The 15,977-nt window shown below is 43.6% G+C and overlaps 1 protein-coding gene across 1 annotated transcript in view; it reads right to left on the reverse strand.

Moving 5' to 3' along the window:
* Nucleotides 1–1,432: 1,432 nt before the first annotated feature.
* The window catches only part of IBA57 (iron-sulfur cluster assembly factor IBA57), a 33,079-nt gene continuing 18,534 nt past the window's right edge, over nt 1,433–15,977 (reverse strand). The window contains exon 5 of the mRNA XM_007988182.3: nt 1,433–3,216. Coding sequence (XP_007986373.3) covers nt 3,149–3,216 — 68 coding nt within the window. The 3' untranslated portion in view covers nt 1,433–3,148. The remainder of the gene's footprint in view (nt 3,217–15,977) is intronic.

The raw sequence follows: 15,977 nt of genomic DNA on the forward strand, positions 1-15,977 counted from the left end.
TTGTGGGGAAGTCAGCCATGCCTGGCTCCCGCTCAAACAGGTACGTGTGTGTCTTTAGAAAAATAGTTGCAGAATCTTACTGGAAACCGACTCTGCATACCACCAAGCCTTGTCACAAAGCTCCCAGTCAGATACTCCACAGCTGGGTTACTGGAACAGTTCAGGGTCTATGGAATCAAAGGACATGTATATCTGGTCTTTGATGCAAACCACGAAGACCACAGGCTGCCACTGCCCAGAAAACTGACTCCAAGATTTGCCAAAGGGGAAAAGAAGTTCGTAAGAACAGCAAGTTCTAAAGCACTCCCCATAGGAACTGACTATTTGAAACAGCACATGGGAAAAGAAGTTCAACCCTAAGGGTGCTCTTGAAAACAACTGTTCCTCTTACCTAAGACCAACAAGCTCAATCTCAGGCCAGCTAGTTCACCAGAGGAACTTCAGCAGGACACAGCTAAGAAGAATGTCCTGGGTCAGAACAAACCTCAAAGACCGGGTCAAAATGACCCCCATGCCTGGTTTATTTGCTCAACATAATAACCTCCGGTTCCATCCGTGTTACTGCAAATGACATGATTTCATTCTTTTTGATGGCTGAATTACATTCCGTTGTATATATATGCCACATTTTCTTTATCCATTCAGGCACTGGTAGACACTTAGGTTGGTTCCACATCTTGGCTATTATGAATACTGCTGCAATAAATATGGGGGTGCAGGAAGCCCTTTGATATACTAACTTCCTTTCCTTTGGATAAATACCCAGTTATGTATCAATACAAATAAATTAAAAAGAAAAACAAAACAAAAATGACCCCCTGACCAAAAGACAATGGAGGAATTTATGTTCCCAGGGCATTACTCAAAACAGTAGATTAATCAGCCAATATTAACAGCTGTGGGTGGCATTAAATAAGACAGTTTAACAGAGGGACTAGGGAAAGAGACAGTCAAAGAGAGCTCTCCTGGCTGGGAAGAGTGGCTCATGCCTGTAATTCCAACAGTTTGGAGGCTGAGCTGGGAACATTGCTTGAAGCCAGGAGTTCAAGACCAGCCTGGGCAACATCAAGAGACCCCATCTCTATAAAAAAAAATTTTTTGAAGGACCAGTTGGGTATGGTGGCTCACACCTGTAATCCCAGCTACCTAGAAGGTTCAGGTAGGAGGATCATTTGAGCCTGGGAGGTGGGGGCTACACTGAGCCATGATCACACCACTGTACTCCAGCCTGGCCAGCAGAGTGAGACCCAGTCTAATGAGAGAGAGAGAGAGATCCTAAAATCACTGTCATCCCAGGGTGACTTTGTGCATGCTAAAGACCACACCTTCTGAGGCGTGTCACACTGCAGGGTAAATAGCCAAGTCACTAAACAAATATATAAGCAAACAATTGAAAAAGAAATCCAAGAGAGGGAGGAATTGAATCAGAATCCAGAGTTGATACAATATATTGCCTAAAATATCCAGTTTTCAACAAAAAATGAAAATTACAAGGCATGTAAAGAACAGGAAAGTATGACCTATAATGGAGGGAAAGGGAGAACAGACAACATAAACTGTGAGAGGATCCAGATGTTGGACTTTGCAAAGATTTCAAAGCAGCTATTATAAATATGTTTGAAGAACTTAGGGAAACCACACTTAAAGAAGCAAAGGGAGGTACAATGATGATGTCTCATCAAATACAGAATAAAGAAACAGAAATTATAAAAACAACCAAATGGAAATTCTGAAGTTGAAAAGTACAATGTATGAAATAAAACACTCAATAGAGGAGTTCAATAGTAGGTTTTTAACTGGCAGGGAAAAAAAAGAGTCAGAACTCAAGGATAGATTGATAGAGATTCTGCAATCTAAAAAATGGAATGAAGAAAATGAACAGAGCCTTAAAGAAATATGGGACACCATTAGGCACACCAACATACACATAAGAAAACCAGTTCCTCATATATAAGGGCAGCCCACTGAGATTAACAGCTGATTTCTCATTGGAAACAATGGATACCATGAGACAATGGGATTTAAAAAAAAAAAAAAAAAAAAAAAGGCAGACTGATTCAGCATGTAAACCGTTTCTTGTCCAAAACAAAATTAAATGACTCTGATGATCTGGATTTCCCACTCTGTGCATTTAACTGCTCATCTTTCCCTCACCCAACCTTGAGCACCACGTGGGTACAGGTAACAAAGCACAGACCTCCTGAATCATTTCTTCTCACCAAAACAGCAATTAAAACAGAATCTTTAAAAACACTCAATCAGAACATTAAGTGTAACATGCTTAAAATTATGTTAACATGATTCATGTTAGTGACCATCATTAAAACTGATTTCAAATTCTGAAAGATGCTTTAAACCACCTGCTGGCGAGGACTGGGATACTGTTGGTTGACTTCTAAAAATTCTCTCATGGGTCCTTACTGTTTTCTCAATGTTCAAGATTAATTCAGTTGCAATTATCAACTCGGGTGAAAATCAAAAAATAACCAAACAACTTGATAAAGGGTTTCATGAAGCAAAGCCTGTATAAGAATTTTTTTTAATGTAAAGTAAGTGCAGGAATTTTAATAATTTATTCTGCATCCACTGAAATAAATGCCAAAAAATGCATATAAAAATTGGCCCACAGTATTTGCCAAATCTTTGAAAAGGCTGTGCAAAGTCTTTTTGCCATGTCCAAGGAAAATGAATCTCTGGGAACCCTTGTCTCAGTGTCAGCAGCATGGTTCTCAGCCTTCTCTCTCCCTGTCATAATTTAAAATTAGAGCCTGTAGAAACTGGTGGTCACATGGAACACAGTGATTCCTCCTGCCCCCAACAGCTGCCATGTCTCCCTGGAAATGCTAAGATTAGGACAGCACAGATTCCTAGAGTAAAATTAAGGGCCACAATTAACTGGGTGACTTAATTTGGCAATCTTGCAATTCCATTATGGTTAGAAAGTGGGTCTTCTCACTGCCATGACTGCTACAGAGTGACTCAGGGCCACTGCTCACTCTGATCTTTCTGAAGAACTTCAAGATCCCAATTCATGTTCATTCTCCTGGATATCAGGTTCTGAGGGTTCATGCAACATCCCGTCATTGTCTTCTTGTCCCACTGCTGTGCTGGGGGATGCCCTGGACAGAGTCATTTGTAGAGCACACCACTAAGCTGTCCAGGGCTTCCATGTGGCCACTGCTAGCTCTTCAACAGCCAGCGCCAGGGCTAGCCCATCTAGAAGAGTCAAGAGAACAGGGCCATTAAGGAAAATGTGCAAACGGTCCCAGCAAGAAACAGTCTCTACTCTCTAAGCATTGACTCTCGAATGTGCTAAGAACCTACACAGGAAGCTGTTTATTTCTTCTAAAAAGAAATAAAACTGGAGTACTACTTCACACTTATCATGGGTTGACTGGTGTCCTCCCAAAAAGGTATGTTGAACTCCTCATTCCCAGAACCTGTGGATGGGACAGGGGGCTATGCAGATGCAATCAAGTTAAGATGCTGTCCTCAGGGTGGGCCCTAATCCAATCACTGGTGTCCTCACGAGAAGGAGAAATTTAGTCACAGAGACAGACATACACAGAGATAGAGACACACAGGAAGAGAGTGGCCATGTGAAGACAGAGGCAGAGACTGGAGGGATGTGGCTACAAGCCCAGAGGCACCTGGAGCCACTGAGAGTTGGAAGAGGCAAGGAAGGATCGTCCCGTGGAACCTCTGGAGGAACAATGACCCTTCCCACACCTTGATTTGGGACCTCTATGGAAGAATAAAGTCTATTGTTTTAAGCCATTCAATTTGTTACAACAGACCTAGGAAATAAATACAATGCCATACACAAAACTCAAGCTGATTAAACATAGAGTTGCCATATAATCCATCATTTCTACTGCTTGATAAATACCCAAGAGAATTGAAACATATGTCCACACAAAAATTTATACATGCTTGCTTGTCCACAGCAGCATGATTTACAATAGTCAAAAGATGAAAACAACCCAAATGTCTATCAACAGACAAATGGATAAACAAGATATGGTTTTTCATGCAATGGAATATTAGTCAGCCACAGATGGGAATGAACTATTGATCCATGCTACAAAATGGATGAACCTTGAAAACATGATGCTCAGTGAAAGAAGCCAGGCACAAAAGGCTATATGTATGGTTCTATTTATATGAAATATCCAGAATATGTAAATCCATAAAAACAGAAAGTAGACTGATGGTGGCCAGGGTCTGTGGGGGTAGTAGGGGATGGAATTTTTTAAAATTAAGCTGAGATAAATTTTAAAACTCTACTGAAAAAAAAAAGTAAAACAAACACTTTTAGAATACAATTGAGAACATTTTCAAGAAAGTATTTCTTCAAGACACACCAAAAGAGCACACATCCCAAATAAGGAAAAAAAATAAATTTAATTACATTAAAATGTAAAATGACTATCCAACAAAAGATATCAAAAACAAATGTTGAAAAAGATGTCTGCTACACAGGTGACTTACAGAAATTCTTACCCATGCACTATGATACAGATACAAGAATATTCAAGGCCAGGCACAGTGGCTCATGCCTGTAATTCCAGCACTTTGGGAGTCTGAGGCAGGAGGATTGCTTAAGGCCAGGAGTTCCAGACGACCCTGGGCAACACGGGGAGACTCTGTCTCTACAAAATAAGGTTTTTAAAAACAGAATATTCAAGACAGCTGATGCTGGCAAAAAAAAAAAAAGAAAAAAAACTGGCAACAAACTCAATCACCAAGGGAAGAATCAAATGAATCACAGGACAGGTCTGTCAAAGGTGGGGGCAATCACAGAAAAAAATGCAGTGGACCCTCATGCACTGATTGGGGATGACATCTGTATTAGTCCGGATTCTCCAGAGAAACAGAAACAACAGGAGATGGATATAAGTGTCTCTCACTGGTTCTGTATGAACCAGTAAGATACATGATACATGAGATGGATGGATGGATACATATGATAAATAGATGATTGACAGGTAGGTACAGAAGACTGATAGATGGATCTAGATAGATTGGATACATGGATGGAGATGGATGACTGATAGATACTGATAGATAGATGACAGACTGATAGACTGAGTGATTATAAGGAACTGGCTCACATGACTATGGAGGCTGAGAAGTCCTAAGATCTGCAGTCAGCAGGCTGAAGACCCAGGCAGCCCACGGTACCATTCTAGCCCGAAAGTCAGCAGGCTCAAGACCCACGAAGAGCCAATGTCTCAGTTTGTGTCCAAAGGCAGGAAAAGACCAATCAATGCCCCAGCTCAAAATATTCGGGCAGGAGGAGTTCCATCTTACTCAGCCTTTCTGTTCTATTCAGGTTTTCAACTGATTAGACGAGGCCCACCCAACTCTGGAAAACCAATCTGCTTTACTCAGTCACTGACTCAAATGCTAATTTCTTCCAGAAACATCCTCACAGATACATCCGAAATGATGTATGACCAAATGTTTGGGCACCCCGTGGCCCAGTGAAGCTGACACATAAAATTCACCATCATGACAACTGTACCCAGCATGGAAAGACAAGCTGCAGAACATCGAGGGTGCAACCCCAGCTAAGATGGGGAAAGGGCCACTTGAAGGTGGTGTGTGTGGATATAAGTGTGTGAGTAGAGACATCTGTGTCTGCACGCACAGAGGCATTTGGAAGTGAGCACAGACTGCTGACCATGGTGACCTTCAAGAATATAGAAAATGGATAGGCTTTTTACTCTGTGTGCTTCTGTACTGTTAAGTTTTATTCAACAAATACACATCCCATTTTCAGTTAAAAAATAACAGGTCCCAGCTGAGTTCAGGACAGGAGCAGCCTCAAACACGTACTGAGCAGCAGGCCTAGGATTCAGGCATCCCCCTTCATCCTGAACTTTTCAGCCTGGCTCCTGAATCCTACTTTAAAACGAAATCTTAAATAGAGCCCAAGTAAAAGGAGCTGATCAGAACAGCAGAGCTGTGGTTCTCAAAGTGTGATCCCAGCAGCCTGTGGGTCCCTGGGGCCCTCTTATGATTCCCGAGGTCCCAGTGGTTTCCATGGTGATGTTGAGGTATTGTTTGCCTTTGTCATTCTCACTCCATCATGAGTGTGGGGTTGTCTCAAGGATGCAGGACTCCAGTTCAGAGGATCAAAGCTAGGTGTTAAAGAGATTTGCCCTCATGATCCAAACACCTCCTACCAGGCCCCACCTCCAACACTGGGGACTACATTTCAATGTAACATTTAGTGGGAACACAGATCCAAACTGTATCAAATTTGTAAAAATAAATTTGAAAACAGGTGATATGGACAAGTTCCTCAAAAAACATAATCATCATTTCAATTCATACTCCCCAAAACTGATAAACTTCAACAACCATTTGTGATTTACAAAAAAAAAATTCTTAGCAAACTAGGATTTCCAGTTATAATAACTTTCTCAACCTCAAAAAGAGGACCTACCAAGAAATGTCAACAACCACCAGACCAAGTGGTAAAACAATGATGAACTTTCCTTTAAGATCAAGAGCCGAGTGAGGCACCAGCACCCCTATTTAACCTGATCCATCAGAGAAAGGAATGGGAAAAAACTAAACATGTACAGATTACCAGAAACAAACAAAACTGTCATTAATTTAAGATCAGATGATTGTCTAAAGTAAAAGCCCAAACATTTAAAGTTTAGCAAATTTATTTCTAAACATCAGTAACAAAAAATTAGATAAATGCAATTTCGCAAGGATGCCTTTTGCCACATATTAAAATTATTTTAAATAAATACATTTAACAAAAGATATATAAGGACTTCAGAAAAATTATACAAACTTTGCAGAATTAAAGTAGGCATAAATAAGCAGAGAGATATGCACTGTTTTTGGACTTGAAAACTCAGTAACACAAAGATGTCAGTTCTCCCCAACTTGACCTACACATTTAATGCAATGCTGATCAAAATGCTATTGTGTGTGTGCATGAGTATGTGTGAAAACAGACTGTAAAAAATCTGACTCTAAAATTCACACAGGTAAGTCAAGATGTTATTTGAAGAAGACCTTAGCTTGTGACAGCATTATGCCAGTTACTAAGAACGATCCTCATGGTACAGTAATTAAGACATCATGGTTACCAGCACAAAAGTAGACAGAAAGGGTGGAGCAGAATGAGAAGTCCAGAAACAAACTCACACAGGTGAACGCATGGAATCTGAACAAAGTGGCACCCTGGATCAGTGGGGAAAGATGAACTTTCAGTAAATGGTGTTAGGGCAGCTAGTTATGTCAACCAGAAAACTACCTCACACCATACAGCCACACCAACCCCAAGTAGATTAAAAATCTACAGAAGAAAGGTCTAGGCCAGGCGCCGTGGCTCACACCTAGAATCCCAGCTCTCTGGGAGGCTAAGGCAGGCAGATTGCTTATGCCCAGGAGTTCAAGACCAACCTAGACAACATGGCAAACTCCCGTCTCTACAAAAACTACAAAAATTAGCCAGGCATGGTGGTGCAATGCCTGTGGTCCTAGCTACTTGGGTGGCTGAGGTGGAAGAATTGGTTGAGCCCAGGAATTTAAGGCTGCAGTGAGCCATAATCGCGCCACTGCACTCCAACCTGGGTGACAGAGCGATACCCTCTCATTCATTCATTCATTAATAGAAAGGTATAACTACAGAAGTCTTAGAAGTTACTATCATGAGGTCAGGGCGGGGAAGGAATTTTTAAGCAAGGCACAAAAAGCACAAACCTTTAGAAAAATAAATAAAAGTTAACTGCATTGGAATTAAAAACTCCTGTCCCAAAAGACACCATTAAAGAAAGTGAAAGACAAGCCTCACACTGACAGAAAATACAGGCAATACATAGAATTGACAAGGATACACGGATAATGCCTACAAACTCAGCGAGAAGGACAAGGGACTTGGAAAGGCCTGTGACAGGAAAGGAACAGGTGTGGCCAATACACAGAGGGGGCTCAACCCATTCCCAGTCGGGACATTAAATCCAAGAAACGCCTCTGCTGACCCGTCCACCTGGCGCCCAGGCCGCAGGCCATGTATCCACAGGCCATGTGCCCACAGGCTGTGTGCCCGCAGGCTGTGTGCCCGCAGGAGGAATGCAAACCCGCAGGAGGAATGCAAACCCTCACCTCTTGGAATCCCCTCGCAGTGGGACAGCCCACCCAGGCTCAGCCAGCCCTCCATTCTCTGCAGCAGAACGCTTATTGGGGACTGCAGGGAAAAAAGCGTCATTTTCCTCCGCTAAGGACAGTTTCTGAACAGTACCCCTGCCCTGCCCCACAGTGGAAGACTGCAGACCCAGTACCCTATGGGCCCCCACCCGGGGGTCCTTCCTGGGCTGGTTGGGTTTGGCCTCAAGTACGTTGCGACGCTGTGAGGAGGGCCAGTTGCAACACTGTCAGTGACTGCTTGAAAACAGAATGAACTGTCTGTCCACCGGGGGTGATGTGAGCAGCACTTCTCACAATGGACACGAGGTGGAAGCAGCCCAGGCATCAGATGAATGGATAAACAGAATGACACACAATCTGATCTCAAAACGGGCAAACGACTCAAATAAACACTTCTCCACAGAAAACACACAACCAACCAAAAAGTACATGGGAAGGTGCTCAACATAATAACTAGAGAAATGCAAATCAAACCACAATGAGAAATTACCTTGTACCAGGCCCGGTACAGTGGCTCACGCCTGTAATACCAACACTTTGGGAGGCTGAGGCAGGTGAGCTTGAGCTCAGAAGTTTGAGACTAGACTGGCCCCATGGTGAAACCCCATCTCTACTAAAATACAAAATTAGCCAGGCATGGTGGTGCACGCCTGTAATCCCAGATAGTCGGGAGGCTGAGGCAGGAACCTGGGAGGCAGAGGTTGCACTCCAGCCTGGGCGACAGTGTGAGACCCAGGCTCAAAACAGTAATAAAAAATAAAAATAAAATTAAAAAAAATAAATAAAATAAAATAAAATAAAAAATAAAATAAAAAAATAAAAAACATAAAATAAATAAAATAAAATAAAATAAAATAGAAATTACCTCATATCCATTAGGATGTCCACCATCCAAAAGCAGAAAATAACAAGTGTTGGCAAGGATGTGGAGAAAGGGGAATGTTTGTACACTGTTGCTGGGAATGTAAAATGCTGCAGCTATCATGAAAAAACAGGATGGAGGTTCCTCAAAAAATGACACACAAAACTCCCACATAATCCAGCCATTCCACTTCTGGATAGATACCCAGAGGAATTTCATTTTATTTTTGTAGTGATGGGGGTCTTACTATGTTGCCTGGGCTGGTCTCAAACTCCTGGCCTCAAGTGGTCCACCCATCTCAGCCTCCCAAAGCATTGGGATTACACGTGTGAGCCAACATGCCCAGCCTTGCCCAGAAGAATGGAAAGCAGGGTCTTGAAGAGATATTTACACACTCATGTTTACAGCACCACTACTCACAGTAACCAAAGGTGGAAACAACCCACGTGTTTACCCACAGATGAGTGGATACACACAATCCGGGCCATCCACATGATGGAATAGCATTCAGCCTTGAAAAGGAAGGAGATGCTGACACAGGCTATAACAACAACATGCTGAATGAAATGCAGCAGACACAAAAGGACAAATCCCATGTGATTCCACTCATAAGAGGCCCCTGGAGTCGTCACAGTCACAGGTGCAGAAGAGAGAATGGTGGTTCCAGGGGCTGAGAAGGGTATGAGGAGTTGGCGTTTGATGGGAACAGTTTCAGGCTGGGAAGACAAAGGGGGTCTAGAGATGGGTGGTGGCTGCACAACCACGTGAATGTACTGAATACCACTGAATGAGACATTTAAACATGGTTTAAAAGGGTACTTTTTGTGTGTATTTCACCATAATTTTTTAAAATAAAAAATTTTTAAATTCATTTCTCATATTTCATCAATTCTGAGAACTCTTCTTCCTGCATTCCAGCCAGGCACATGGGACACGCCTCTGTTCAATGCCACCCCATGGTCACCACTGGACACAGATGGCTCCATTCTCAAGGGCACTGGGGTGTCCCCACCCAGAGGCCACCTCAAGTGACCCCAAGTGAGCTGAGACCACAAAGCTGGGCTCTGACTTGACTTGCAGGGACTCGTCGGGAGAACGTGGCTGCTCCCTGGTGACCACAGCCTCAGAAATGCAGCCAAATGCCTGGGACTCACGTCCGGGACTCATGCCCGGGAAGCCCATCCTGTTGTATCACAGCAAAATGAACCAGAGAAGCCACTGGTTCAGAAGACGCTGCTCTGAGATTTCTCAGAAGGGTCAGGGGAGGAAGGTCAGGGGTCACATTAAATTAATTCTCCCAGCTGTAACTGTTGGTCCTCTGCTGGACCATGGCCACGCCTGTTATTGTCCCTGATCTGAATGCTGGGTGATCTTGCCCACACTCCCTGGGCCCCACCGGTTGGCTCTCCCAATGTAGAAATAATAGCAGGGCCATGAGGCATGAGGACCAACTCTGGGGCATGTGGCCAGGACACAGGCCACAGGGATCCAGAGGACGTCCTGAGAGTTGTCGAAGCCCTGTGGCACTCCAGTTCAGCCACAGTCACACAGCCCCAGGCTTTTCTTACCTAAAGACCAAAATATGGTCACAGAGGGGCTTTGTTGGCAAGGACCCCATAGGGATGCTGCCTATCTGGTAGCACTTCAAGAATCGGAGCCTAAAAGAAAAGGAAGACTGTGTCATGAATCTTGGGATTCCACTGGGGCCACATGGGAGCCACGAGGGGCCATGACTATCGCCCACTTCACAGAATAAGCCAGTGCTCCCCAAAAGGATCTACACACTTAATTCAATTCCTATCACAATTCCAGCAAGGGTTTTCATAGACATAGACAAGCTACTTCTACAACTTATATGGAAAGGCACAGGCACAACAGTTGCTAAAACTATTTATTTTTTTGTTTCTAGGTTTTTTGTTTGTTTGTTTTTCCTGAGGCAGGGTCTCACTCTGTCACCCAGGCTGGAGTGCAGTGGCGCAATCTTGGCTCACTGCAGCCTTGACCTCCCAGGCTCAAGCGATTCTCCCACCTCAGCCTCCTAAGAAGCTGGGACTACAAGTGTTTGCCACCATGCCAGGTGAATTTTTATTGTTTTTGTTGTATTCTTTTTGTAGAGACGGGGTCTCACTATGTTGGCCAGGCTGCTCTCGAACTCCTGGGCTCAAGCAATCTACCCGCTTCAGCCTCCCAAAATGCTGGGGTTACAGGTGTGAGCCACCACCACCCCCAGCAGCTAAAATCATCTTGAAAGAAAAGAAGGAAGTGGGAGGAATTGTTGTACCTGCTGGTGAGTCTTTCTACCATACACGGCCACAGAAACAGGGCAGTGTGGCATTCACTGAGGGACAGACACACACATCAATGGGACAGAACAGAGCCCAGAAAAAGCCCCCTCAAATATGCAAGACTGATTCCTTTCTGTAAAGGTGTAGCTCCAATGCAGTGGAGAAGGGCAGCCCTTTCAACAAATGGTGCCAGAGCAACTAAACAGTCACAAAAGGGAAAAAGTGAACCTCAGCCAAAACCTTGCACCTTATACAAAAATTATCTCCACATGGAGCATGGCCAACAGCAAACAATCTGAAAAAGAAATCAAGAAAACAATCCCATGGATAATAACAGCTACAAAGAACATAACATACCTAGGAATTGATTTTACCAAAGTGAAAGATCTATACAAGGAAAACTATAAAACACTGATGAAAGAAACTGAAGGGGACACCAAATAATGGGAAGATATTCTCTGATGATGGATTGGAAGAATTAATATTGTTAAAATGACAGTACTAGCCCAAACAATTTACAGATTTGATGCAATCCCTATCAAAATACCAATGACATTCTGCACAGAAATAGAAAAAAAATCTTAAAATTTATATGGAACCACAAAACACCCAGCTAAAGACCCAGGGTAGCCAAAGCTATCCTAAGAAAAAAAACAAAACTGGAGGCATCACATTACCAGATTTCAAACTATACCACAGAGTTATAGTAACCAAAACAGCATGGTACTGGCATAAAAACAGACACATAGGCCAATGAAACAGAACAGAAAACCCACATAGAAATCCAACCACTTACAAACAACTCACCTTTGACAAAGGTGTCAAGAACATACACTGGGGAAAAGACAGTCTCTTCAATAAATGGTGCTGGGAAAACTGGATATCCATAGCAGAAGAATGAAACTAGACCCCTATCTCTCACCATATACAAAAATCAACTCGAAATGGATTAAAGACTTAAATGTAAGAACTGAAATTATGAAACTGCTAGAAGAAAACATTGGAGCAACTCTGCAGGACATTGGTGTGGGCAAATGTTTCCTGTGTAAGATCTCAAAAGCACAGGCAACCAAAAGCAAACACCAAGCTAAAAAGCTTCTGCACAGCAAAGAAAACAAAATGAAGAGACAACCCACAGAATGGGAGAAAATATTTGCAAACTACCCATCAGACAAGGGAGTAATAATCAGAATATATAAGAAGCTCAAACAACTCAACAGAAAAAAAATACAGTAATCTGATTTTAAAATGGGCAAAAGATTCAAATAGACATTCTTCAAAAGAAGACAAACAAATGATCAATAGGTTTACAGAAAAATATTCAACATCACTGATCATCAGAAAAATGCACATCAAAACTATACTGAAGTATCATCTCACTGCAGTGAAAATGGCTTATATCTAAAAATATGGTACTTATATACATTATTATATACACATTATAAGGAAAATATAATCCCAGCACTTTGGGAGGCCGAGGTGGGAGGATCACCTGAGGTCAGAAGTTCAAGACCACCAGGGCCAACATGGTGAAACCCTACCTTTACTAAAAATACAAAATTAGCTGGGCATGGTGACAGGTGCCTGTAATCCCAGCTACTCGGGAGGCTCAGGTAGAATTACTTGAACCTAGGAGATGGAGGTTGCAGTGAGCCGAGATCGCGCCATTGTACTCCAGCCTAGATGACAGAGTTAGCCTCCAGGTCAAACAAAAAGAAAATATGGTACTTATACTCAGTGGATGTATACTACATTATTCACTCATAAAAAAAGAAGGAAATCCTATCCCCGGCAGCAACATGAATGGAACTGGAGGTCTTTTTTTTTTTTTTTTTTTTTTTTTTTGGGACAGAGTCTCACTCTGTCACCCAAGCTGGAGTAGTACAGTGAGCCAAGATCGTGCCACTGCAGTGGCACGATCTCGGCTTACTGCAACCTCCACCTCCCAGGTTCAAGTGATCATCCTGCCTCAGCCTCCCAAGCAGCTGGGACCACAGGCGTGTGCCACCACGCCCAGCTAATTTTTTGTATTTTTAGTAGAGATGGGGTTTCACCATGTTAGCCAGGATGGTTTCCATCTCCTGACCTCGTGATCTGCCCAACTCAGCCTCCCAAAGTGCTGGGATTACAGGCATGAGCCACTGTGCCTGGCCCGCAACTGGAGGTCTTTATGTTGAGTGAAATAAGCCAGGCACAGAAAGACAATTTCATGTGTTCTTGATTTCATATGGGAGCTGAAACAGTGGACCTCATGGAGATGGAGAGGACTGGTGGGTCCCAGACGCCAGGGAGGGTGGGGAGGTAGAAATAAGGTAAGTTGATTAATGGGTACAAATACTTGGTTTGACAGAATAAGACCTACTGTTTCAGAAAGCAGTAGGGTGACTGTAGTTTACAATATTTGATTGTACATTTCCAAATAGCTAGAAGAGAGTAATTCAAATGTTTCTAGCATAAAGGCAAATGGTGAAGGTGATGAAGACACCCCAAGTATACTGGTTTGATCTCTACAACTTGTATGAATGTATCAAATTATCACATGTACCCAAAAAATATGCATCAACTGAAAAAAAAAAAAAAGGATCACAGGCTTAAACAGAAAATATAAAACTACAAACTTGTAGAGAAAATATAGAAGAGGCTGGGTGCACTGGCTCACGCCTATAATCCCGGCACTTTGGGGAGGCCGAGACGGGCGGATCACCTGAGGTCAGGAGTTTGAGACTAGCCTGTCCAACATGGTGAAACCCCACCTCTACTAAAAATACAAAAATAAGCCGGGCCGTGGTGGTGGGCACCTGTAATCCCAACTACTCGGGAGGCTGAGGCAGGAGAATCGCTTGAACCCAGGAGGCGGAAGGTGCAGTGAACCAAAAGCACATGCCATTGTACCCTAGCCTGGGCGACAAGAGTCAGACTCTGTCTCAAGGAAAAAAAAAAAAAGAAGAAAATGGCCAGAATCTAGGCCTAGGCAAAGAGTTCTTAAAGCCGACACCTAAAGCATGATCCATAAAGGGGAAATTTAATCAATTGGACCTCATCAAAATGTTAACAGCGTTTGCTCTGTGAAAGCCGCAGTGAAGAGGACTAGAGGGCATCCTGCTGACGGGAAGAAAATATTGCAACCCAGACACCGTCTCCCATTGTCATTTGTGCATTCTGTTCAATAAAATATACTTGTAACCCCGAAATTAATCCTCTGGGAGTGTTTAGAGTCGTCTGCGGACTTTGGCAGCAGTGAGACACTCTGCGTGGCCCGGCACACTCCTTCCCAGCTCGGGTGGAGAAGGCTGCACCCTGCCTGTGGTTTTTGGCTTATTGTGAAGCATCATTTCATGGTCTATTTAGTGCCACATTTTCCACACATTCGTGCTTTGTGCTTTTTGTGGGTGATTTCGCATTTAAAGGCACCTCCCAGCACAATGCTGAAGTACCACCTGGCGTCCCAGGTGCAGGAGGGCCATGACATGCCTCCTGAAGACTGTGTTAGATAAGCATGAGTTACAGTGCCCCCAGGCCGTAAGCACATGAATGCACCAGCAATCTGTATTAAACCAGGTGTCTTCAAACAAAACACACCTAAAGCAAGGCTATGCATTGACTAGGTGATTAAATGTGACCAGAGGCTCCCAGGCGCCTTGCCAGTATTTCTCTGCTGAATGATGGATAAGAATTTGCTATTTCAGCAATCCTGGTGTGACTTCACGGATGTAACTACTGCCAAATAATGAGAATCGACTGGATCTGACATATGGTATCACAGTATCTACTGAGGCCAGGTGTGGGGGCTCACTCCTGTGATCCCAGCACTTTGGGAGGCCAAAGTGAGAAGACTGTCTGAGCCTAGGAGTTCAAGACTAGCCTGGGCAACAGAGTGAGACCCCATCTCTACAAAATCAAAAATTAGCGGGGTGTGGCACCTCATACCTGTAGTCCCTGCTACTCGGGGGGATCACTTGAGCCCAGGAGGTTGAGGCTGCAGTGAGCCAAGATCACACCACTGCACTCCAGCCTGGGCAACAGAGCCAGACCCTGTCTCAAAAAAATAAATAAATAAAAAAGACATGCTAAACAGCGAGAATTAAATGAACAATCCAATTAGAAAGTGGGCAAAAAATGGCCAGGCGCAGTGGTTTGCGCCTATAATCCCAGCACTTTGGGAGGCCCAGGTGGGTGGATCACCTGAGGTTAGCAGTTCGAGATCAGCCTGGCCAACATGGCAAAACCCAGTCTCTACCAAAAATACAAAATTAGCCAGGTGTGGTGGCAGGCGCCTGTAGTTCCAGCTACTTGGGAGGCTGAGGCAAGAGAATCACTTGATCCTGGGAGGTGGAGGTTGTAGTGAGCTGAGATTGTGCCACTGCACTCCAGCCTGGGCGACAGAGCAAGACTCCATCTCAAAAAAAAAAAAAAAAAAAAAAAAAGAAAAGAAAAGAAGAGAAAGAAAAAGAGCCGGGCACGGTGGCTCAAGCCTGTAATCCCAGCACTTTGGGAGGCCGAGATGGGTGGATCACGAGGTCAGGAGATCGAGACCATCCTGGCTAACACGGTGAAACCCCATCTCTACTAAAAATACAAAAAAATTAGCCGGGCGTGGTGGCAGGCGCCTGTAGTCCCAGCTACTCGGGAGGCTGAGGCAGGAGAATGGCGTG

The sequence above is a fragment of the Chlorocebus sabaeus genome, chromosome 25 (genome assembly GCF_047675955.1).
Source record: "Chlorocebus sabaeus isolate Y175 chromosome 25, mChlSab1.0.hap1, whole genome shotgun sequence".
Classification (NCBI taxonomy): Eukaryota; Metazoa; Chordata; class Mammalia; order Primates; family Cercopithecidae; genus Chlorocebus; species Chlorocebus sabaeus.